Raw genomic sequence first — 22,662 nt, 5'->3', positions numbered from 1 at the left:
TGACTAAACTTCAAAAGTACTTGGTTGTAAAGCGCTTTGGGTGGTCCGGAGATCATGGAAGGTGCTATATAAATGCAAGTCTTTCTTTCTTATTGGCCAAGTTCTTGATTGCGCCATGAAATGCTGTACATTAGCAAAGTGCTCCTATTTCACAAAAAATAATAGTGGTGGGAGCAGGCAGAGAAGAAAAACAGTGGGAAAAGTGGCAGGAATTTTCATCTCAAGCTGGATAGTAAAAAAGTTGTGTTTCTAAAATAAAATGGAGATACTGGCCTAGGCTTTCAAGCCCTATCTTGACTGGAGTGCATCTCCTGCACGGCAGCACCTCCGCCCGAGAGTTGCTGCTTTCTCAAGGCCTGCTGCAATTTGACAAACAGATGGCCAGCCTTTACAGAAATTTCTAGTTTAAAATGTTTTAATTTGAGTCTGAGCATAGCCACACTCAGAACATTTGCACAGGCTCATCAATTTCTGTTCCAGGGCCATCTCTGCCAATCTCAATGAATGCCAGCCCTTGTGCCCAGCATGTCAAGAGTGGAGATGGTGGGAAACACAGCTGCCACCCTGTTTCCCTCATTTGCATGTCTTCGATATGGGTGGGTATAGCTTTCCCCAATGGGATCAACCAGCGAGTCCAACAGGCAGGAAAGGGGAGGAAATTCGGACCTTGAGCAGACATTTCAAGAGCTAGGAAAGGTGATTCAAGGCGAAATTGAAGAGGTAGGTTTTGAAGAGCCTTTTAAAGATTGGGAAAGATGATGCAAGGCAAAGAAATTTAGGAAGGGATTTCTAGCCCTCAATTCTACCTACAAAGGAAAATAATTGAACATTGCAAAAATCATAGAGTTGCTTAGGTTTTCCAAGTGAGCAAATGATGATCTGAATATAAATTTAAATATGTCTACAGTGCTTTATAAGGTCATTTACTGGTGTATTCTCGAGACTCCTGTCCAATATTGACTTACATTGCAGCTCTCTGTCCTTGGAAAAGTCGGCTGTAGTCCTCCTTCAATCCACAGACATAATTCACAGCTTCACCCCATACCTTCTTCAGTTGTACATTAGGCAACATTATCTTAGCATCCCGCACTGTAACAATATATTATTCAAACATTAACTGCACAGTCAAAACTTAATGTTTTTGCATTTTAATTTTGACACGAGAAGCCATAAAGGATTAAAATATAGTTCAAAAAACTTTTCATCTTTTATTCAGGTGGAGTAATGCTTATTTACACAATACGATCAACTTTGGTCTCTTATCAAAATAGCTGAACAGTTTTAAGAAATTAAAAATGCTCAGGATAAAAATGACGATTAGCCCACTGAAGCTCATCACTCTAGTACAACTCTCCCATCATACCATCCAATTGTAATTTGAGCATCTTTGATGTTTTTTGTCTGCTTGGCAGATCATTCCAAACATTTAATACTCTTGGAATAGATAAAGACATTCTGTTTTAAATTTACTTTTAACCAATTTAAATTTGCGTTCTCTGGTCCAAACGTTCTCAACTTGTTGAATTAATATTCTAGATTTACCTTATCCATACCATTTAATATTTTACATATCTCATTAAGTACCCTCCCTTAATTGCCTTCTTTCTAGATGGTACAGTTGGAGATTTTCCCTCATAGCTCACCCTTTTACACAAGGTCTACCTTATTGCACCTCTCCACGCTCACTCCATTCTTACGTAAGTTTTTGTGGTGGGTGACCAGATTGAACAACGTATTCCAAGTCGTAGCATAACTCTCGAGATCTGTATCCTACAGTTCTATTCTATTTTCTTTCTTAATTGCTTGCCCTCATTGTCTAGATGTTTAATGTCATGCGTCCACTGTCATTCTCAGAACCCCTTCTAAATCTCCCTCTGTCTCTGCACCAATTTAATTTCATTTCTTGTATACTTACGTACTTGTGTACATACACAAATCTTTGAAGGTGGCAGGACAAGTTGAGAAGGCTGTTAAAAAAGCATACGGGATCCTTGGCTTTATAAAGAGGCATAGAGTACAAAGCAAAGAATTAGGTTAACTTTTATAAATCACTGGTTAGGGCCCGGCAGGAGTATTGTGTCCAATTCTGAAGAGTTTTGATGGAGTAAATAAGGAGCTACTGTTTCCAGTGGCAGAAGGGTTGGTAACCAGAGGACACAGATTTAAGAAGCAAAAGAATCAGAAGCGACATGAGAAGAATTTTTTTTTTTTATACAGCGAGTTATGATCTGGATGCACTGCCTGAAAGGGTGATGGAAGCAGATTCAACAGTAACTTTCAAAAGGGAATTGGATAAATACTTGAAGAGGAAAAAACTGCAGGGCTATGGGGAAATGGCAGGGGAATAAGAATAATTGGATAGCTCTTTCAAAGAGCTGGCACAGGCATGATGGACCAAATGGCCCCCTTCTATGCTGTATTATTCACTGATTCTTAGAATGCACACTGTTAGCAACCTTGGCATCTTATTTGACCCTGCGCTCAGCTTCCAGCCCCCTATCCTCTCCCTCATCAAGACTGCCTACTTCCACCTCTAATAGTGCCCTCCTCCACCCCTGCCTCAGCTCATCTGCTGCTGAAACCCTCAAACTGCCTTTGTTACCTCTAGACTTGACTATTCCAACACTCTCCTGGCTGTCTTCCCACCTTGCAATCTCCATAAACTTGAGGTCATCCAAAACTCTGCTGTCCGTATCCTAACTTGCACCAAGTCCCATTCACCCATCGCCCCTGTGCTCGCTGACCAATATTGGCTCCCGGTCCAGCAACGCCTCGATTTTAAAATTATCATTCTTCTTTTCAAATCCCTCTGTGGCCTCGCCCCCTCTATCTCTGTAACCCTCCAGCCATACAACTCTGAGATCTCTGCGCTCCTCCAATTCTGACCTCTTACACAGCCGATTTTCATCGCTCCACCACTGGCGGCCGTGCCTTCAGCTGCCAATGTCCTAAGCTCTGGAATTCCCTCCCTAAACCTCTCTGCCTTTCTCTTCTCCTTTAAGACGTTCCTTAAAACTTACCTCTTTGACTAAGCTTTTGGTCACCTGTCATATCTCCTTATGAGGCTTAGCATCCAATTTTATTCAGTAACGCTCCTGTGAAGCGCCTTGGGACATTTTACTACGTTAAAGGCACTATATAAATACAAATTGTTGTTGTTATTGTTGTAGTAGTGCTCTCCCCATTTTAGTGCCATCAGTATATTTGACAATGTAGTATTTACTGCTGATAGGCAGTTCATTAATGTAGATTAGATGCAACAGAGGCTCAAGCACTGGCACCTGTAGAATTTTACTCAACTCCCCCCAGGAGGTTACTTGACTGGGGGATGCGTCAATGGTGTATGTGGCTGCATGACGTCTGGATGGGTGGGCTTGGACTCGCTCTCATCCTTCTTTTCATATGTCTGAAAGTACATTATTTCCTATTTTATTTTTAAACCGACTTCTTATCCAGCTCCATGTTCTGCCCTGGATTCCCTCTGCTTTTTAGTTTAATTAGAAGCGTTCCACATGAGACTTCGTCAAAAGGGATATCTTTAAAAGGCTACTGATTTTGAAATTGGCCTCAGGTCTTGCTCACTAGTAATTAAATCATGAAGCTCTATTCAGTCAGACGTGGTCATTTGTTTTTCTCTGCTTCCTGACCAGAGGCTTCCCCCTCAAGACAGCTCCTTTGTTACCTTTCTTGTATCAGCCCCGTCCCCACTAATTTTCTTTGCCATGCCAAGCTCTCTGCCACTGGTTCATGTAACTTAAGTCTCCCTCTGTGTCAGTTTGTATGCACATAATGCCTGCTGCTCGAGACCCAAGGCCCCGACTCCCGTACTCTTCCTTTCCAACCATTTCTGGGCCCTGCTCTGCTCTCCTCTTCATCCCTTTCACATTCCCATTGTCCAGCACCATTCCACAGCTTATCTTTTCCCCTGCCGTTCGAGCAAGGCTCAAGCCCCTCTCAAACCTTCTTACACGCCCTTCTTCTGACCCTTCCAGTGGATCATCAGTCACTGTTCCGCTCCATACTGCACTCCAAAATGTTTGCTCTTCATCAAGAAGGCTTGGCATCCATAACTTCATTAAAAATGAATTTATTGACATTGTGGCATTGACAGAAACCTGGCTTACTGGAGACAATTCCTCCACCCTCACCAAAGCCTCCAAGCCTGGCCACTAATGCCATAATTTGCCCAACTCAAACTGTCACATTGGTGACAAAGCCCTCAACACCAATCCCACCCTAGCCTCTCCCTCTATTACTCTGGTACCTTCTCCTTCAGGAACTCCCCCTTTTCCACCCTCAGAAAGACTTTAGTCCAAACAGTATACTGTGGTTTTTTTAAACTATTGATAAAATTTAATTCCAAAATAAACCACAATTTATCAATACTTTGGAATTCATATACATCAGGGTTGCAGCCATATACCTGGTATCTAAATAGTTAACAAATTTCAAATTGATCCTTCTTCTTTTAAACCTGAGACTGCCTCTGTAGTGTTAAAATAAAACAGATTTACTGACCATTAATATTTTTTAAATGAAGCTTCTAGTTTGTTTTTGAATTTCTGTCTATTCCAGCTAACACTGCTTCAGGTATCAGGTTTCATAACTAAATATTGTGCTGTCTTAATTTTCTTCAAAATACAAATTACTTTAACTTTTAATCTTTTAGAAAACCATTCATCCTTTCTTGAATACGGCAGTAATTGAGTGTAATAGCTGCATAAATAAAAGTTAATCTTAATGATGAACATAAATGGGGAGTGGAAAGGTATTGTTAATACTACAATAGTATGAAGACAAATGGAGTTGGAAGAAACAGTTTTATCAAAACTATTTCTGGAATATGCAACAATTACTTAAGGACGATCAGAAAATGTGTAACATGACACACTTTATATCAGAGGCACTGTTGCACATCGTCCACGAAGCTCAATCACGAGTATAAAACAGATTCTGTTCTGATTAGAACATTTGATCCGAAAACATATGAAGCTTGCTAAAACTACTCGATTCAAATTTCATATACAACTACATTCTTACCAACGTAATTGACATGTTCTGGTAATTTTCTAGCAACAAAGGGTCCTTCATAGATTGTACTGCTTTTATCAAATAGGTACACCATGTAGCTATCCCAGCCTCTCTGCAAGAGAGAGAAAATAACATTTCAAAACAAAATATTTTATTGCACAAATTCATAAATAGTTAGTCATTAAAAATGGCAGATTTAACAGAATATAAAATTATACTGGCATGGTTCAGACTTATTTAAGATGTCCACCAACTTTCTTTCTGCACTTTTGTTAAGAGTTGTTGACCCGTTTGATTTAAATGGGTTAATGCCTCTATTAAAAGGGACAGATAGAGGAATAATTTCAAGGCTTCTATATTTATCATATACTTGTAATAATTCTAAAAATGCCTAACAATGTGCATCTCTGAGTTAACATCAATGATTTTAAAAAAAAGTTACAATAATCAAAAGGCACATCAAAAGTGCAATTTTTCTACAGCGAAGTGCTCATCTAAAATTAACAAATTTAACCTGACTGTGATCTCTTTTGTTTGTAATATTCTTTATAATAGATACATTGCTAGTTTTTGTACTGATTTTAAGTGTCTTTTTAAAAATGCACGATTAACTTCAACATGGTTTAGTGTTTTTCATGCCAATTTCTCTTGATACTTTAGATGCCTTTTCACACATCACGATTTTTGGTAACAGAACTATATTAGCAATTTGATCACCACCAAAGTCAGAGAAAGGCATACAAGCTCCAGTAACACACAAAAATAAACATACGTTATATTTTTTATTATTAAAAAAAGGACAATACATACCACATCCAGCACACATTGATTGGCAGGTTTACGAGGATCCAAGGAAATTCCGGTCTCTAGAAGCAACTCCTGATTTGCAGCAGCAATTGCTGTTTCAGTTTCAATACGCATTTGAAGGGAATGGAGGCTCTCGTCAGGTTTGATCAGAAAGGAATGGATGCGGGCAGAGGTCATATTTAATATGTGTACATACTGTAACAAAAATGAGATGATTTTACATGCTAAAATTGACATAACATAGTAACATACAGTCTTGGTTTGCGTGGAGGACCATTAGCCCATCTTAACTTACCCTTTCAAACTTCCTGTCAGATTCCTTAACAATTGATTCCAATAGCTCTAGAGCACTTCTCTCAATAGGAATTCATCCATCCAGTCATTTAAAAAAAAACTTGGCATGGTTTTCTGTTCCACCACATGACAAATGGATTGCCATATGTGGCCCCTCAATGAGACTGTCAATTTGGCCAATTCTGTGGATTTGCCTACACTAGGAACTAGAATGACACTGGCTAAGCGCATATCATTTAGAACTCTTACAGCCAATAGAAGGATAAAACTCACTGCACCGGTCGAGGATGGATTCAAATCAAAGTAGACATCTAAGAGGTAACTAAGATGGCCCCGGTTTCTCAATATCTACAGAATTTAAATAAGACTGGACTAACTAGTGGTATATAGAACCATAAATGTTTACAGCAAAAAGGTGCCATGCACCCCATTGTGTTTGTGCTGGCTCTATGCTAGAGCAATCCAAAATGAATCCCAGTGGTGGCGGGGGCCTCGGAGATATTATGGCTTTGCATGACTCAAGAGGGGATCTTGACTGGAAGATACAAACAGCATCTGTCCCAATTGTTGATGTATATTGGTACCCAAGAACCCTGGCAGATTCCAACCCAAGCCTGGACACAGTCTTTCAAAAGCAAGCTAAAGTGCAAAAGGCACTTATGGCCTTTCTTTAATGGCAAAAATGTCCAATTCAGGTTACATTTGTTGCATAGAAAGTATGTGTATAGGGGTGACAGGTGAGGACAAGATTGGACTCGGCCATAAAATGACATCTTCTACATAAAAAAAAATCTGTATTGATGTTAACCCAAAATTGTATTGTTTGTCCATCACATCACTAAGTGTACCAATAATGAAAATGTTATAAATCAAATAGACCCAGAAAAATAATATCAAAGATGCAAAAATTTCTTGGAAGTTCAATTAATATTAGAGCCAGGGGTTTGGGCCTCTGCACTCGTCACCTTTTGAGTTCCCGGACAATTAAAATCAATGGGGTGGGGGGGGAATTGCGTGCTGGCGAACACAAAAGTGGAAACCCCATCAGAGAGCTCTTCCACAATCAGGTTACTGTATTTGTATTTGACCACTAGAGGGCACTCGAAGGCAAATAATGATTTCAGGAACTTACTAAATTTGAGGAATTAATTGTCTTGTAAAAGCAATAAAGCAATTTTTTTTAATTTAAACATTGGGAGTGAATTATATGCATATAGAAGCAAGAGATGGAACTGCAAAAGTTCACGGACAACGATACTGCTCAGAGATTCAGCCGATTGATGTACCAGGTATCAAATAACCTCTGCGGCCAGGCTCTCTCCAGGTACACTCAAGGGGGTAGAGATCATTAAGGCTTGTGACTGCGGTAGAGCCACCAGGAAAAATGTTGGCACTTTCTGATCGCAACTGTTGGGTATGGAATGTTCTTTGGCCTATGGAAACTTCTTGGGGCAGCAGAGAATGTGTTACTTTATGCAAAGAAAAATGCTTAATTAATTGACCAAAATGATACACTGATCATAGAATGGTTACAACACGGAAGGCGGCCATTCGGCCCATTGAGCCCGTGCCAGTTTTCTGCAAGAGCACCTCAGCTAGTCCCACTCCCCCGCCCTTTCCCCATAGCCCTGCAAAATGTTTTCTTTCAGTTACTTATCCAACTCCCTTTGGAAAGCTGTGAGTATAAGAGTAAGGAAGTCTTGCTACAATTGAACAGGGCCTTGGTGAGGCCAATATAAAAAAGGATATAGAGGCACTGGAGAGTGTGCAGAGAAGATTTACAAGGATGATACCGGAAATGCGAGGGTATACATATCAGGAAAGGATGAACAGACTGGGTCTCTTTTCTCTTGAAAAAAGGCGGAGGGGTGTGGTGACCTAACAGAGGTCTTTAAACTTATGAAAGGTTTCGATAGAGTGGATACAGAGAGAATGGGCTGGATTTTCATTGCGGAGGCAGGACTACAACTTCGGGGTTGTAGTCCCGCCTCCATCGAGTTCTAGCCAACCCACGTGATTTTGACTTGATTGACCTTGTTGAGCCCGCCCAGTGGGCTCAGCAGGCCAATTAAGGGCCACCCGGCAACAGGTGACGTCACAGATTGATATTTCATTTGTCAAGACCTTTTGACAGATGAAATATCAGCGTTTCACAGCTGTTTGAAGCTGTCAAACACTGACAATCTGTACTCCAGGTTAACTCCTTCCTCTCAGGATGAGTTAGAGATCTCCCCAGAACAGAAAGCTGAATGCTGCAATTTTTGAAAGATCGCGGCCATTCTGCTTACTGTGCCAGTGAGATGAGGGACTCCCGAGACCTGAAGAAAGGAAGGCTGTAAAGGTAAGTACATTTAAGTAAAACTTCTTTAAACACTTTGCACACACCAAACACACTTACCTCTTCACTCATGCACCCATCACTCATCTCGAACCCTCCAAGCCCTTCATCCCGACGGCCCGCCTCGCTAACTTGGCGTGGTTTGGAGCCGTCGGGAATCCCATATTTCACCATGAAAATAGGGATTAGGCTAAAAACTGCCTGTTAACAGGCAGTTAATTGGCACTAATCCCCTTCCCACCTCAGGGAGGTGGGTCCCAGTGCGGGTCGGGTACCCGCCTCCTTTGAAACTGGCATGGAGGCGGGTTGGGGGCAGGGTGGGTTCGTGCTCCCCGATTTCGGGATTTTAAACCCCCCCCCCCACCACACGCCTCCAATCCCGCCTTCACGGCCCAATGAAAATCCTGCCCAATGTTTCTACTTGTGGGGAAGAGCATAACTAGAGGCCATCAATATAAGATAGTCACCAAGAAATTCAATAGGGAATTCAGAAGAAACTTCTTTACCCAGAGAGTGGTGAGAATGTGGAACTCGCTACCACAGGGAGTGGGTGAAGCGAATAGTATAGATGCATTTAAGGGGAGGCTGGACAAGCATATGAGGGAGACGGGAATAGAGGGTTACGCTGATAGAGTTAGATGAGGAAAGACGGGAGGAGGCTCGAGTGGAGCATAAAGGCCGGCATGGACTGGTTGGGCCGAATGGCCCGTTTCTGTGCCATATATCCTATGTAATCCTATGTACTTGATGCAAGTGTGTAATATTAGATTCACAATAAAAATATAACACTTCTGAAACAAGTCTGTATCTTGACACTGTAATCCTGAATTCATAATTCAGTTTCTCACAGGGTAGGAATTGAACTTTTTCACAAACCCAAAGGCGGAGGTTTTCAAGTCATTCAATTAAAACTAAAAGCAATATTACACACCAAATACTTGACCACTATTTTATTATACTGCCTCAGTACTACTAACCTTCTGACTTAAAATGTGTTCCAGAAGTAAAAAGCACGCTGGTCGATTTGTGTTTGGGTCTAGAGTACCACCTCGCTGCTTTGGATCCCATCCCAGCATCATTTGCAGCCATGTTTCCACTGGTTTTACCATTAAGCTACAAGAAAAAAATGAAAACATTGGAAATTGAAAATTAAAGTCGCTGCACTCAAGCACAACATGCAGTTAACATTTCAGTAACATTTTTAACGCACTTTTATAAAAACAAGTTACATCATTTAATTAAATTCACTGTAATTCAGTGAAATTATCTAATTACCTAATAAGCATTATACAACCAATAGCTGTTATACAACCAGAGATACTATAAAATAGAACGGTGTGCTCCATGACATCTAGTGATTGTCATGCAGTCTGCTACACTTTAAAAAACCTACACATAATAGTATAATTGCACATGTACCATCAGGCACCCACCCATTTCTTTGGCATGTTATATCTAACACTGGGCTCTTGCAGAGGTTTAAGTTGATAACCATGGAAATTTGTAGCTCTTGGGCACCTTACAAAACTAACAAATGCCAAAGGAAACTCTCTTTTAACCGGCACCTAAATATCCGGAAATCTCTCTTAACTGGCAAAATTCAGGAGTAGGTTCAGGTAAGTTTTACTATATATTAGTGGCCGTGTAACCGGGGTTCCTGGATCTGTGGCCGTGTAACCGGGGTTCCTGCACCTGTGGCCGTGCAACAGAGACTCCTGGATCTGTGGCCGTGTAACCGGGACTTCTGCACAAGTGCCGTGTAACCGGGGCTCCTGCACAAGTGCCGTGTAACCGGGGCTCCTGCATCTGTGGCCGTGTACGGGGCTCTCATACCTTGGTAAGTATACTTCTCTGTAATCTGGACTTTTTGATCAACCGGCACCACGCCGGTCCCGTTGGTGCCGGATAAAAAACGTTTCCTGTACTTTGATAGACAGGCTTACCTGCATCTATCTCGGCATTATTGTGGTGGTGTTCATAGCCCAATTATCATTCCTCTGATGACCCCAAGTTCAGTTGCTTTAACAAAAAGAATACGTGTGCTCACACTCCCCAAGCCACTAATGGAATTTAAAGGCAATTTATTTGAATCTGGCTGCACATCATACCTGCAAACGGGATTATTCCTCCACACATACGAGAACGCAAGTTATCCAATTCATTAAATATATTCAAGAAGGAGTTAGATATATTTCTTAAGGCTAAAGGGATCAAGGGATATGGGGAGAAGGCAGGGACAGGGTACTGAATTTGGATGATCAGCCATGATCTCATTGAATGGTGGAGCAGGCTTGAGGGGCCGAATGGCCTACTCCTACTCCTATCTTCTATGTTTCTATCCGGTGCTGTAACGCTATTACTTTAGCCAATTGGGTCTATAGTATCACCTCGCTGCTTTGGATCCCAATATTAAATCAATAATTTTTCTTTTTAATCCTTGTTCCTCCCTCATTATTTCTAGGTGGGGAGTAGTGGGCACCAATGCACATTTTGGTGATCCAATTAGTTAATTTATATGCTTTAGAGAGAGACATAGTAAAAACAAACAATTAAACAAAACAAAGCGTTGGCAAAAACATAACTACCTAGTGCCACGCTAACAGTTATTTGAATGGACCGGATCAAAAGGTGAATAGTGCAACATGCATAATGTAACTGCGGATAGAAGTCAAATATTCCCCAGTCACAATAAAGGTTAATGAATATCTGCATGTGTCAATGAAAGCTAAATAACCCTCATGGAAAGACAAGTTGGTAAAGCTGTAAAACACAAAAGCATGGGTTCCTAAGTTTTATAAACTGGGCATAGATTCCAAAAGCAAAGAGGTAATGCTGAATTTATACAAATCACTGGTGAGGACACAATCCGAATATTGTGTCCAGTCTAGTTTTAGAAAGGAAGTCAAGGCCACGCAAAGGGTGCAATCAAGATTCACTAAGATGATAGAAGAGATACGATTAAGAGATCTAATAGAGACTCAAAAGTATGAGGGCTTTGAAGAAGGTAAACCAGGAAAAACATTTCCAGGAGTCAGTGAGGGGCAACGAGAGGGCATATCTTTAAGATAACCACCAAACGGAGAGACTGGGAGGATTATTTTAACACCAAGGATTGGTAGGACATGGAATATGAAAAAACTGTAAGGGTATGGTGAAAGGACTAGGGAATGGCACGAAGTGGATGAAAGCCAGCAAAGTCCTTCTGTGCTTCAAAATTTGACAACAACAACTAGTATTTATACAGCACCTTTAACATGGCAAAATGTCTCAAGGTGCTTAACAAAAGCATTATCAATAAAAACCATTTGTGACACTGATGCGCTATCAATAACTCAAAAGACTGAGATTAAGCGAGTAATTAACAGGCTTTTATTAACAAGAGAATGAAGGTGTGCCTCGAGTGGTCGACCGGTCCAGAATACAAAGGGGCTGTGGAGCAGTCACCTTTATACCTGGATTCGTGGGAGGAGTCAGCCGAGGCATGTACAGGCATGTACACAGTGGAATACAAACAGTGGTTTACCACATTCACCCCTTGTTTAAAATTGAGTCCGGCGGGGTGAAGTGTATTAAAAGTTAGTGTATTGGAGTCTCTCCGGAGGTCTTGTCTGCCGCTGTGATCGACGTGGCGACGGCAGGGGTAGTGAAGCTTCCGGCGTCGAGTCCCGCGTAGGCTGGGGCACTGGTGTGTAGTCCTCGTAGATGTCGAGCGGGTCGCGGGGCCCAGGCCTGCCGTCTGCTGGGGCTGGATATCGGATCGTGGGGGGGTGGTAGTGGGTGGTGGGTTACTGTGGCCCCCGAGGGTGCGAGGTCTCTTATGGAGACTGTGTCCTCCCGCCCGTCCGGGTACGCAATGTAAGCATACTGGGGGTTGGCGTGGAGGTCGTCGACCCTCTCGACCAAGGGGTCCGTTTTATGGGTCCTCACGTGTCTTCTCAGTAGGACCGGCCCTGGGGACGTCAGCCATGGCGGTAGCGATGTCCCCGATGTGGACTTCCTTGGGAAGACAAACATTTTCTCATGAGGGGTGGCGTTAGTGGCAGTGCAGAGCAGTGACCGAATAGAGTGGAGCGCATCGGGGAGCACATCCTGCCAGCGGGAGGTCGGAAGGCCCCTAGACTTTAAGGCTAGCAGGGCGGCCTTCCAAACTGTCGCATTCTCTCTTTCCACCTGTCCGTTCCCCCGGGGGTTGTAACTGGTGGTCCTGCTTGTGGCAATACCCCTAGCTAGCAGGTACTGACTGAGTTCGTCGCTCATAAACGATGAGCCCCGGTCGCTATGGATATAGCTGGGGAAACCGAACAGGGTGAAGAGGTCGTTCAGACATTTAATGACCGTGGCACTGGTCATGTCCGGGCAGGGGATGGCGAACGGGAAACGGGAGTACTCATCAATAATATTGAGGAAGTACACATTGCGGTCGGAGGAGGGGCGAGGCCCTTTAAAATCAACGCTCAGGCGCTCGAAGGGGCGAGTGGCTTTTATCAGGTGAGCCCTGTCTGGTCTGTAAAAGTGCGGTTTGCACTCAGCGCAGACTTGGCAGTTCCTGGTCATGGTCCTGACCTCAATGGAGTAAGGCAGGTTGCGGGCCTTGATGAAGTGGAAGAACCTGGTGACCCCCGGGTGGCAGAGGTCATTGTGGAGGGCCCGCAGTCTATCGATCTGCGCACTGGCACAGGTGCCACGCGATAGAGCATCCGGGGGTTCATTGAGCTTCCCGGGCCGGTACAAGATCTCGTAATTGTAGGTGGAAAGTTCGATTCTCCACCTCAAGATCTTGTCGTTTTTGATTTTGCCCCTCTGCTTGTTGTTAAACATGAAAGCAACTGAACGCTGGTCAGTGAGCAGGGTAAATTGTTTTCCGGCCAGGTAGTGCCTCCAATGACGCACAGCCTCCACAATAGCCTGGGCCTCCTTCTCAACAGCGGAGTGTCTGGTTTCCGGGCCCTGGAGGGTTCGTGAAAAGGCGGCCACGGGTCTCCCCGCCTGATTGAGGGTAGCGGCCAGGGCAAAGTCGGACGTGTCGCTTTCCACCTGGAAGGGGATGGATTCGTCCACTGCGTGCATGGTGGCTTTGGCAATGTCTTCCTTGATACGGTGGAAGGCTAAGTGGGCCTCTGCTGTCACGGGAAAAGAGGTGGACTTGATCAGCGGACGGGCCTTGTCCGCATAGTAGGGGACCCACTGGGCGTAATAAGAGAAAAACCCTAGGCACCTCTTCAGGGCCTTGAGGCAGTGGGAGTTCCATAAGGGGACGCATCCGGTCGGGGTCGGGGCCGATGACTCCGTGTTCCACAACACAGCCAAGGATGGCGAGGCGGGTTGTGCGGAATATGCACTTCTCCTTGTTATACGTCAGGTTGAGGAGTTTGGCGGTGCAGAGGAATTTTTCGAGGTTTGCGTCATGGTCCTGCAAGTCATGGCCGCAGATGGTCACATTGTCCAGATATGGGAAAGTGGCCTGCAACGCATTTTGATCGACCATCCGGTCCATCTCCCTTTGGAAGACGGAGACCCCGTTGGTGACGCCAAAGGGAACCCTAAGGAAGTGATAGAGGCGGCCGTTTGCCTCAAAGGCAGTATACTGGCGGTCCTCAGGGCGGATAGGGAGCTGGTGGTACGCTGATTTCAGGTCAATGGTCGAGAAGACGCGGTACTGCGCGATCTGGTTGACCATATCAGCTATGCGGGGGAGTGGGTAAGCGTCCAGCAGGGTGTAGCGATTTATTGTCTGGCTGTAGTGGATGACCAGGCGCTGCTTCTCGCCGGTCTTAACGACCACAACCTGGGCTCGCCAGGGGCTGGTGCTGCCCTCAATAATCCCTTCCTTCAGGAGCCGCTCCACTTCGGTTTTAATGAAAACCCTGTCCCCGGCACTGTATCGCCTGCTCTTTGTGGCGATGGGCTTACAGTCAGGGGTGAGGTTAGCAAACAGTTGGGGGGGGGTGACTCTGAGTGTGGAGAGGTTGCACCTGGTGCGCGGCGGGCAATTTGGAAGCAGCTGGCTGCGGACTGAGAGTGGGGGGGGGGGGGGGGGGGGAGGGGTCCACCGTACGCCATCGTAACACTTTTAAGGTGGCACTGAAAATCTAACCCCAGTAGAACGGCAGCGCAGAGGTGGGGCAGGACCAGAAGTTTAAAATTATCGTACACAGTCCCGTCTACTACGAGTGTCACCACGCAGTAGCCGCCAATGTCTGCCGACTGGGACTCGGAGGCCATAGAAATCCGCTGGTGCGCAGGCAGGACTGGGAGAGAGCAACGCCGCACCGTGTCGGGGTGGATGAAGCTCTCCATGCTCCCAGAGTCAAAAAGGCAGATTGTTTCGTGACCATTTACCTTAATGTCCATTGTGGAACTGGCCAGCTGGTGTGGTCTCGCTTGGTCCAGTGTAACGGAGGCCAGCGTAGGGGTCGGTGTGTCGCTGCGGGTATCAGATGAGGCGGTGTTGGGGGCCTGTTGTGTCCCGGCTGTCGTCCAAGATGGCGGCGTCCATGATCCCCATGTGGTTGGAGGCGTCCAAAATGGCTGCTGTTCCGGTGGTTCGCACATGGCTGGGGAGGCCCAAGATGGCGGCCCGCACGGCCCACACGCGGCGCTGCTGGAGTTCGGGGTGGCTTTGGCTCTGCAGACGCTGGCGTAGTGTCCCTTCTTCCTGCAGCCCGAGCAGATCGCATTTTTCGCCGGGCAGCGCGCTCTGGGGCATTTGGCCTGGCCACAGAAGTAGCATTTCTGGCCTTGGGGCACTGCTGTCTGGCCTTGGGACACTGCTGCGGTAGTTGGGCCGTTGCTGGGATGTGGCTGGGGTGGCACGGCGCTATGAGACAGTCCTACCGTGTCCCAGGCTGTCGTTCCCCGCGGCGTCCACGGTGCAGAGGAGTAGGCATCCATGCCCCGGTAGGCTGCGTCTAATGATAGTGCGAGTTCAGAGGCCTTGTTGAGATCGAGGTCACTCTGCTCCAGCAGTCGCTGTCGGGTGTAATTGGACCTGTGGCCCGCTACAAAAGCGTCCCGGATAAGTTCCTCTGTGTACACGGCGGCCTTTACATCCTTACAACCACAGGCCCGGCCAAGCACAGACAGTGCCTGAAGGTATTCCTCGGTCGATTCCCCAGGTTGTTGTTTACGACTCCCCAGAAGGTGCCTGGCGTACACTTCGTTCACTGGGCGCGTGTACTGGTCCTTGAGGAGCTTGATAGCATCCGCGTACGAGGTCGCGTCTTGGATGACCGAGTACACTCGGTGGTTCACTTTGGAGGTCAGGGCATCCAGTTTGTCCTCGTCCGATTTGATTGCAGCGGAGGCGGTCAGGAATTTTTCAAAACACCTAAGCCAGTGAGTAAACTTGGTGGATGAGTCCGCCTCCCGATGATCTAAGTCCAGGCATGCTGGTGTGAGGATCTTCTCCATTATAAAAATTTTGTTAATAAAATTGATGCGCTATCAATAACTCAAAAGACTGAGATTAAGCGAGTAATTAACAGGCTTTTATTAACAAGAGAATGAAGGTGTGCCTCGAGTGGTCGACCGGTCCAGAATACAAAGGGGCTGTGGAGCAGTCACCTTTATACCTGGATTCGTGGGAGGAGTCAGCCAAGGCATGTACACAGTGGAATACAAACAGTGGTTTACCACAGACACCAAGCCACAGGAGGAGATATCAGGACATATGACCAAAAGCTTGGTCAAAGAGGTAGGTTTTAAGGAGCACCTTAAAAAAGGAGAAAGAGGTAGAGGTGGAGAGGTTTAGGGAGGGAATTCCAGAGCTTAGGGCCAAGGCAGCAGAAAGCACGGCTGCCAAAGGTGGAGCGATTAAAATCGGGGATGCGCAAGAGGCCAGAATTGGAGGAGGACGGAGCTCTCAAAAGCTTGTAGGGCTGGAAGAGGTTACAGAGATAGAGTGGGGCCGAGGCCATGGAGGGATGTGAAAACAAGGATGAGGATTTTAAAATTGAGGCGTTGTCAGACCGTGAGTCAGCGTAAGTCAGCAAGCACAGGGATGATGGATGAACGAGACTTGGCACGGGTTAGGATACGGGCAGCAGAGTTTTGGATGAACACAAGTTTATGGAGGGTGGAAGATGGGAGGCCGGCCCAGAGAGCGTTGGAGTAGTCAAGTCTAGAGGTAATAAAGGCAGGGGCGAGGGCATCATCACCAGCAAATCAGCCGAGAAGTTGGGCGGTCAACAGTTTGGTCAGAACAGGGTCAAGAGAGCAGGAGATAGGTCTCATGGGCACGATGACCTTGGAGAGAGCAAGGCAGGACACGGGATAGAATATAGAGAAAGATGGAGCAGTGGGGAACATTAGGGGAAGTTTGGCCTGGTGAACTCGGGGAAGAGAGGGTAGCAGCAGAGGCAGCTGAACGGATGGTCTCAATCTTTGTGACAAAAAAAGTCCATGAGCTCCTCGTGCTTGTTGTTGGTGAGGCTGAAGGAGGCATGGGAGGATGGTTTAAGAAGACAGTTCGTGGTGAAGAGAAGCCAGGGGTTATCTTTGCATTCCAGGATGATCTTTGACTAGTGAGCAGTTTTAGCAATGGAGAGCAGGACCTGATAGAGTTTTATGTGGTCCAGTCAGATCTGGCGATGGATGGTTAAACCAGTTGTCCGCCACAGACGTTCAAATCTGCATCCCTTGGACCTAAGGGAGCAGAGATGAGGGGTATAGCAGGGGGAACGACTAGGGTGAGAGAGAGCAATTGTTTTAGTGGGGACAAAGACATGAAAGGAGGTGGAGGGAGTGTGATTTAGCAGATTGATAGCTGCAGAAATGTCACGATGAATTGTGGGCCAAAGGCTAGATAGTAATCCAAAAAACCTCCAGTAGTGTAGAAATGGAAATGGGACAAGTCAATATGATAGAAGTTCTAAGTTGAAAATTTATCACTGTTCATCACCAGCATATGTACAATAAGGGTGAAAGTATCTGCCACACAATCAGAGTAGTGCCAAGCAAATGCGACAACTTTTAGCTGACTGTACACATTTTCACAAAAGGGAAAAGAAAAACTACAATTTATGAAAACTAATAGATACCATCGGTTGACAGATCAGCAAATGTATATCTTCAAAAACCAAAGCAACAATTTCTGTCTGTGCTGACTTTGCTGATCTTAACCAGAGTGACAGAGAGGTGCTGCAATCGATCTCAATATCCCTGAATTGTACAGAAAAACGGCAAAGGATTCCACTCCTCATCACTATCCTGTGATTCTTATTGGAAGTGCATCTCAAGTGATGTTGGATGAGGAGAGGGTTGAACTCATCTGTAATGACTCTACAGTCACTATCCAGTCTGGCACAGGAATAATGAGCACTTAAGCAAGGTACTATAGGGCTGCTGCTACTGGGGTAACTCTACCCCAGCATAGGTTGTCATCTTCAAAAGAAGGGAGATGAAAAGAGGAACACTGAGGATTTTGGCTAGGATGAAAAAGACTTTTTGATCATTTGATCTTTCAACTTCCCTCTGGCAAATTCTATCCCATGAACTACACGTGCTTCAACACACAGTGCCTTGCATTTCTCCATACTCTACTTCTTTTACTACATAACCTGTAGAACTCTCTTTGCAAAATCATGACTGCCTCTTCAAAATCCAAATTCCCCCTCCACTCCACAGCTCGGCGTCATCGATGAATTTCATCACCTTGTACTAGGGTTGCAAAATTCTGGGAATTTTTAAAAGAGGAAACTTTCCATGGGAATTTTCGGGAATTTAGAGTTTTTTTGCACACTGATGGTTTTTGTCTCTGACCCTTATATTATCTTTGTTGTCAAAATAGACATACTGTTCCATACAAATAAAAACAGGCTTTCAAAACTTTGTTTAGGTTATAATTGATGCGCTATCAACAATACCAAAGACTACGAAATGGACTTGTATGAAGTAGGCTTTTATTGACTAAGAACTAGAGCATGCCTCTGCTAGTGAATCCATCCTAAGAGCTCCCGGGGGAAGGGTGGTGAGTCACCTTTATACCCGGGCTTAGGGGTGGAGCCAGGGGCTGAGACATGCCTGGACTTGTACAGGGTTAACAGTGGTTTACCACACAGGCATGTACAGGTTAACAGTGGTTTACCACATTCACCCCTCGTTTAAAAAAGAGTCCGGCGGGGTGAAGTGTTTCAAAAGTTTGTATACGAAAGTCTCTCCGGGGGTCTTGTCTGCCGTAATGATCTTCGTGGTGCCGGCTGCGGTGGTTCTTTGCCCGCGGCCGCTTCTCGCGTGGGACGGAGCACTGGCGTGTCGTCCTCTCGGGGTAGGGATGGCACCGGCATGTCGTCAGTTCGTGGTAGACACCCTGGTGGTGCATCGTGGGTAGTGGTGGTGGGTGGAGGTAGTGGATGGTGATCGATGGTGTTTCGGGTGGTACCTGAGGGTGCGAGGTCTCGAATTGAGACTGTGTCCTCCTGCCCGTCAGGATACGCCACGTAGGCGTACTGTGGGTTGGCGTGGAGGTGGTGAACCTTTTCGACCAGGGGGTCCGTCTTATGGCTCCTCACGTGTTTCCTGAGCAGGACGGGTCCCGGAGACGTCAGCCCTGGCGGTAGTGATGTCCCCGAGGTGGATTTCCTGGGGAAGACGAACATCTTCTCGTGAGGGGTGGCGTTTGTGGCAGTACAGAGCAGTGATCGTATGGAGTGGAGCGCATCGGGGAGGACATCTTGCCAGCGGGAGATTGGGAGGCCCTTGGATTTTAGGGCGAGCATGGCGGTCTTCCACACCGTTGCGTTCTCCCTCTCTACCTGTCCGTTACCCCGGGGGTTGTAGCTGGTAGTCCTGCTCGTGGCTATGCCCTTCTCGAGCAGGTACTGGCACAGCTCGTCGCTCATGAACGACGAGCCCCTGTCGCTGTGGATGTAATTGGGGAAGCCAAATATGGCGAACAGGTCGTGGAGGCACCTGATGACTGTGGCGCTGGTCATGTCCGGGCAGGGGATGGCGAAGGGGAAACGGGAGTACTCGTCAATAATATTGAGGAAGTACGTGTTGCGGTCAGAGGAGGGAAGGGGCCCCTTGAAATCGACGCTGAGACGTTCGAAGGGGTGTGTGGCTTTAATCAGGTGTGCCCTGTCTGGCCTATAAAAATGCTGTTTGCATTCGGCGCAGACCTGGCAGTTCCTGGTCATGGTCCTGACCTCCTCGATGGAGTAAGGCAGGTTGCGAGCTTTAATAAAGTGGAAGAACCTGGTGACCCCCGGGTGGCAGAGATCATTGTGGAGGGTCCGTAGCCTATCAACTTGTGCGTTGGCACATGTCCCACGGGATAGGGCGTCTGGGGGCTCATTAAGTTTCCCGGGCCGGTATAAGATATCGTAGTTGTAGGTGGATAACTCGATCCTCCACCGCAATATCTTATTATTTTTGATTTTCCCCCTTTGTCTGTTGTTAAACATAAATGCTACTGACCGTTGGTCAGTGAGCAGGGTGAAACGTTTACCGGCCAGGTAATGCCTCCAGTGCCGTACAGCCTCCATTATCGCCTGGGCCTCCTTCTCGACTGAGGAGTGTCGAATTTCGGGGCCCTGGAGGGTCCGTGCAAAGAAGGCCACGGGTCTCCCCGCCTGGTTAAGGGTTGCAGCTAGGGCGAAGTCGGATGCATCACTCTCCACTTGGAAAGGGATGGACTCATCCACTGTGTGCATTGTGGCCTTCGCAATGTCCTCTTTTATGAGGGTGAAGGCCGCACGGGCCTCTGCCGTCAGGGGGAAGGAGGTTGACTTGATGAGGGGCCGGGCTTTGTCCGCATAGTTGGGCACCCACTGGGCGTAGTAAGAGAAGAACCCTAGGCATCTCTTCAGGGCTTTTAGGCAGTGGGGGGGGGGGGGGGTAGTTCCAGGAGGGGGCGCATTCGGTCGGGGTCGGGGCCGATGACTCCGTTTTCCACCACGCAGCCAAGAATAGCGAGGCGCGCGGTGCGGAACATACATTTTTCTCTGTTGTATGTCAGATTCAGCCGTTGGGCCGTACGGAGGAATTTTTCTAGGTTGGCGTCGTGGTCCTGCCGGTCATGGCCGCAGATGGTGACGTTGTCTAGATAGGGGAAGGTGGCCTGCAGCGCGTTCTGGTCAACCATCCAGTCCATCTCCCTTTGGAAGACCGAGACCCCGTTGGTGACGCTGAAGGGGACTCGGAGGAAGTGGTAGAGGCGACCGTCAGCCTCGAAGGCCGTGTACTGGCGGTCCTCAGGCCTGATGGGGAGCTGGTGGTATGCCGATTTCAGATCAATCGTCGAGAATACCCGGTATTGTGCTATCTGGTTGACCATGTCAGATATGCGGGGAAGTGGTTATGCGTCTAATTGCGTGTATCGATTGATCGTCTGGCTGTAATCAATAACCAGGCGCTGTTTTTCGCCGGTCTTTACTACCACCACTTGGGCTCGCCATGGGCTGGTGCTGCCCTCGATAATCCCTTCCCTCAGGAGTCTTTGTACTTCTGATTTAATAACGCTCCTATCCCCGGCACTGTACCGCCTGCTTTTAGTAGCAATTAGCTTGCAGTCTTTGGCGAGGTTAGCGAACAACGGGGGGGGGGGGGGGGGGGCGGGGTTTGACCTTCAGGGTGGACAGGCTGCATACTTTGCGCGGCGCCGTGTTTAAATTCTGCTGGCTGCAGACTGTAAGTGGGGGCAGGGGCCCGCCATATGCCATCGTGACGCTCTCCAGATGGCACTGGAACTCTAATCCTAGCAGTACGGGAGCGCAGAGCTGTGGCAGGACGAGGAATTTAAACTCTCTGTACTCCACGCCGTTCACTGTCAGAGTCGCTACACAGTAGCCGCCGACGTCCGCCATGTGGGACTTTGAGGCCATAAAGACCTGGTGGCGTGTGCGCATAACCGATAGGGAGTAGCGTCGCACCGTGTCGGGGTGGATGAAGCTCTCCGTGCTTCCGCAGTCGAAAAGGCAATTTATGGCATGGCCATTTACCTTTACGTTCATCATGGACCTGGCTAGCTGATGGGGCCTAGATTGGTCCAGGGTGATGGAGGCCATCGTCGAGGTCGGTGGGTCGCTGTAGTATTTGCCCGCGCCGAGGGCCTGGTCCCGAGATGGTGTCCAAGATGGCGGCTCCCCCTCGGCTGGTGGTGTCCAAAATGGCGGCCCGCACGGCTCACACGTGGTTGGTGGAGTCCAAAATGGCGGCCTGTACGGTTCACACGCGGCGCTGCTGGAATTGGGGGTCGATTTCGCCTTGCACACTCTCGCATAGTGGCCTTTCTTGCCGCATTTGGAGCAGGTCGCGTCCTTTGCTGGGCATTGCTGTCTGGGGTGCTTGGCCTGGCCGCAGAAGTAGCATTTCTGGCCTCTGGTCATTGCAGCTGTAGTTGGGCTGCTGGCGGCTTGTGGCCTTACCGGGTCCCAAGATGGCTGCTCCCGTGGCATCCACGTGGCCAGGGGGGTAGGCGTCCATGTTCTGGAGGGCCACGTCTAACGAGTTAGCGAGGGCCACCGTCTTCTGTAGGTCGAGCCCCCTCTGTTCCAGCAGCCTCTGCCGAGTATAGTTGGACCTGATGCTGGCTATGTAGGCGTCTCGGATCAGGTCTTCCGTGCATTCCTTGGCCGTCACCGCTTTGCAATTACAGTCCCGGCCGAGGACTCTCACTGCCAGTAAATATTCAGCGCCCGATTCCCCGGGGCGCTGTTTTCGGGTAGCCAGGAGGTGTCTGGCGTAGACCTCGTTAACAGGCCTCACGTATTGTTCCTTTAGCGTCGTGATGGCGGCCGCCTAAGTAGTGGCGTCTCGGATGATCGAGTAGACTCGGTGGCTCACCCGTGAGTTCAAGACAAGCCGTTTCGCGTCATCTGTAGTGACAGTAGTGCTGGAGGCCTCCAGGAAGGCTTCGAAACAGCTCAGCCAGTGTTCAAAGTTATTGGCTGCATCTGCTGCTTGAGGATCCAGGTCTAAACGTTCCGGCTTCAAGATTTGCTCCATGTTGAAAATTAGTCAATAAAATTGATGCGCTATCAACAATACCAAAGACTACGAAATGGACTTATATGAAGTAGGCTTTTATTGACTAAGAACTAGAGCATGCCTCTGCTAGTGAATCCATCCTAAGAGCTCCCGGGGGAAGGGTGGTGAGTCACCTTTATACCCGGGCTTAGGGGTGGAGCCAGGGGCTGAGACATGCCTGGACTTGTACAGGGTTAACAGTGGTTTACCACACAGGCATGTACAGG

At 47.2% G+C, this 22,662-nt stretch overlaps 1 protein-coding gene across 3 annotated transcripts in view; it reads right to left on the bottom strand.

The window, feature by feature from the left end:
- The window catches only part of LOC147098595 (inhibitor of nuclear factor kappa-B kinase subunit alpha-like), a 105,620-nt gene that overhangs the window by 26,003 nt on the left and 56,955 nt on the right, over positions 1 to 22,662 (bottom strand). For 2 of the 3 annotated variants that reach the window (XM_085970463.1, XM_085970465.1), the window contains exons 10-14: positions 9,448 to 9,583; positions 5,842 to 6,033; positions 5,041 to 5,143; positions 1,920 to 1,967; positions 966 to 1,089 (exon numbers count right to left, since the gene is read on the bottom strand). In XM_085970463.1, coding sequence (XP_085826589.1) covers positions 966 to 1,089; positions 1,920 to 1,967; positions 5,041 to 5,143; positions 5,842 to 6,033; positions 9,448 to 9,583 — 603 coding nt within the window. The remainder of the gene's footprint in view (positions 1 to 965; positions 1,090 to 1,919; positions 1,968 to 5,040; positions 5,144 to 5,841; positions 6,034 to 9,447; positions 9,584 to 22,662) is intronic. The other variant, XM_085970464.1, reaches the window with a different exon arrangement.

The sequence above is a fragment of the Somniosus microcephalus genome, chromosome 29, assembly GCF_052327205.1.
Source record: "Somniosus microcephalus isolate GS21.2 chromosome 29, FLI_Smic_1.0, whole genome shotgun sequence".
Classification (NCBI taxonomy): Eukaryota; Metazoa; Chordata; class Chondrichthyes; order Squaliformes; family Somniosidae; genus Somniosus; species Somniosus microcephalus.
Note: the sequence above shows the minus strand (reverse complement) of the source record. Positions and strands in the feature narration are given on the sequence as shown.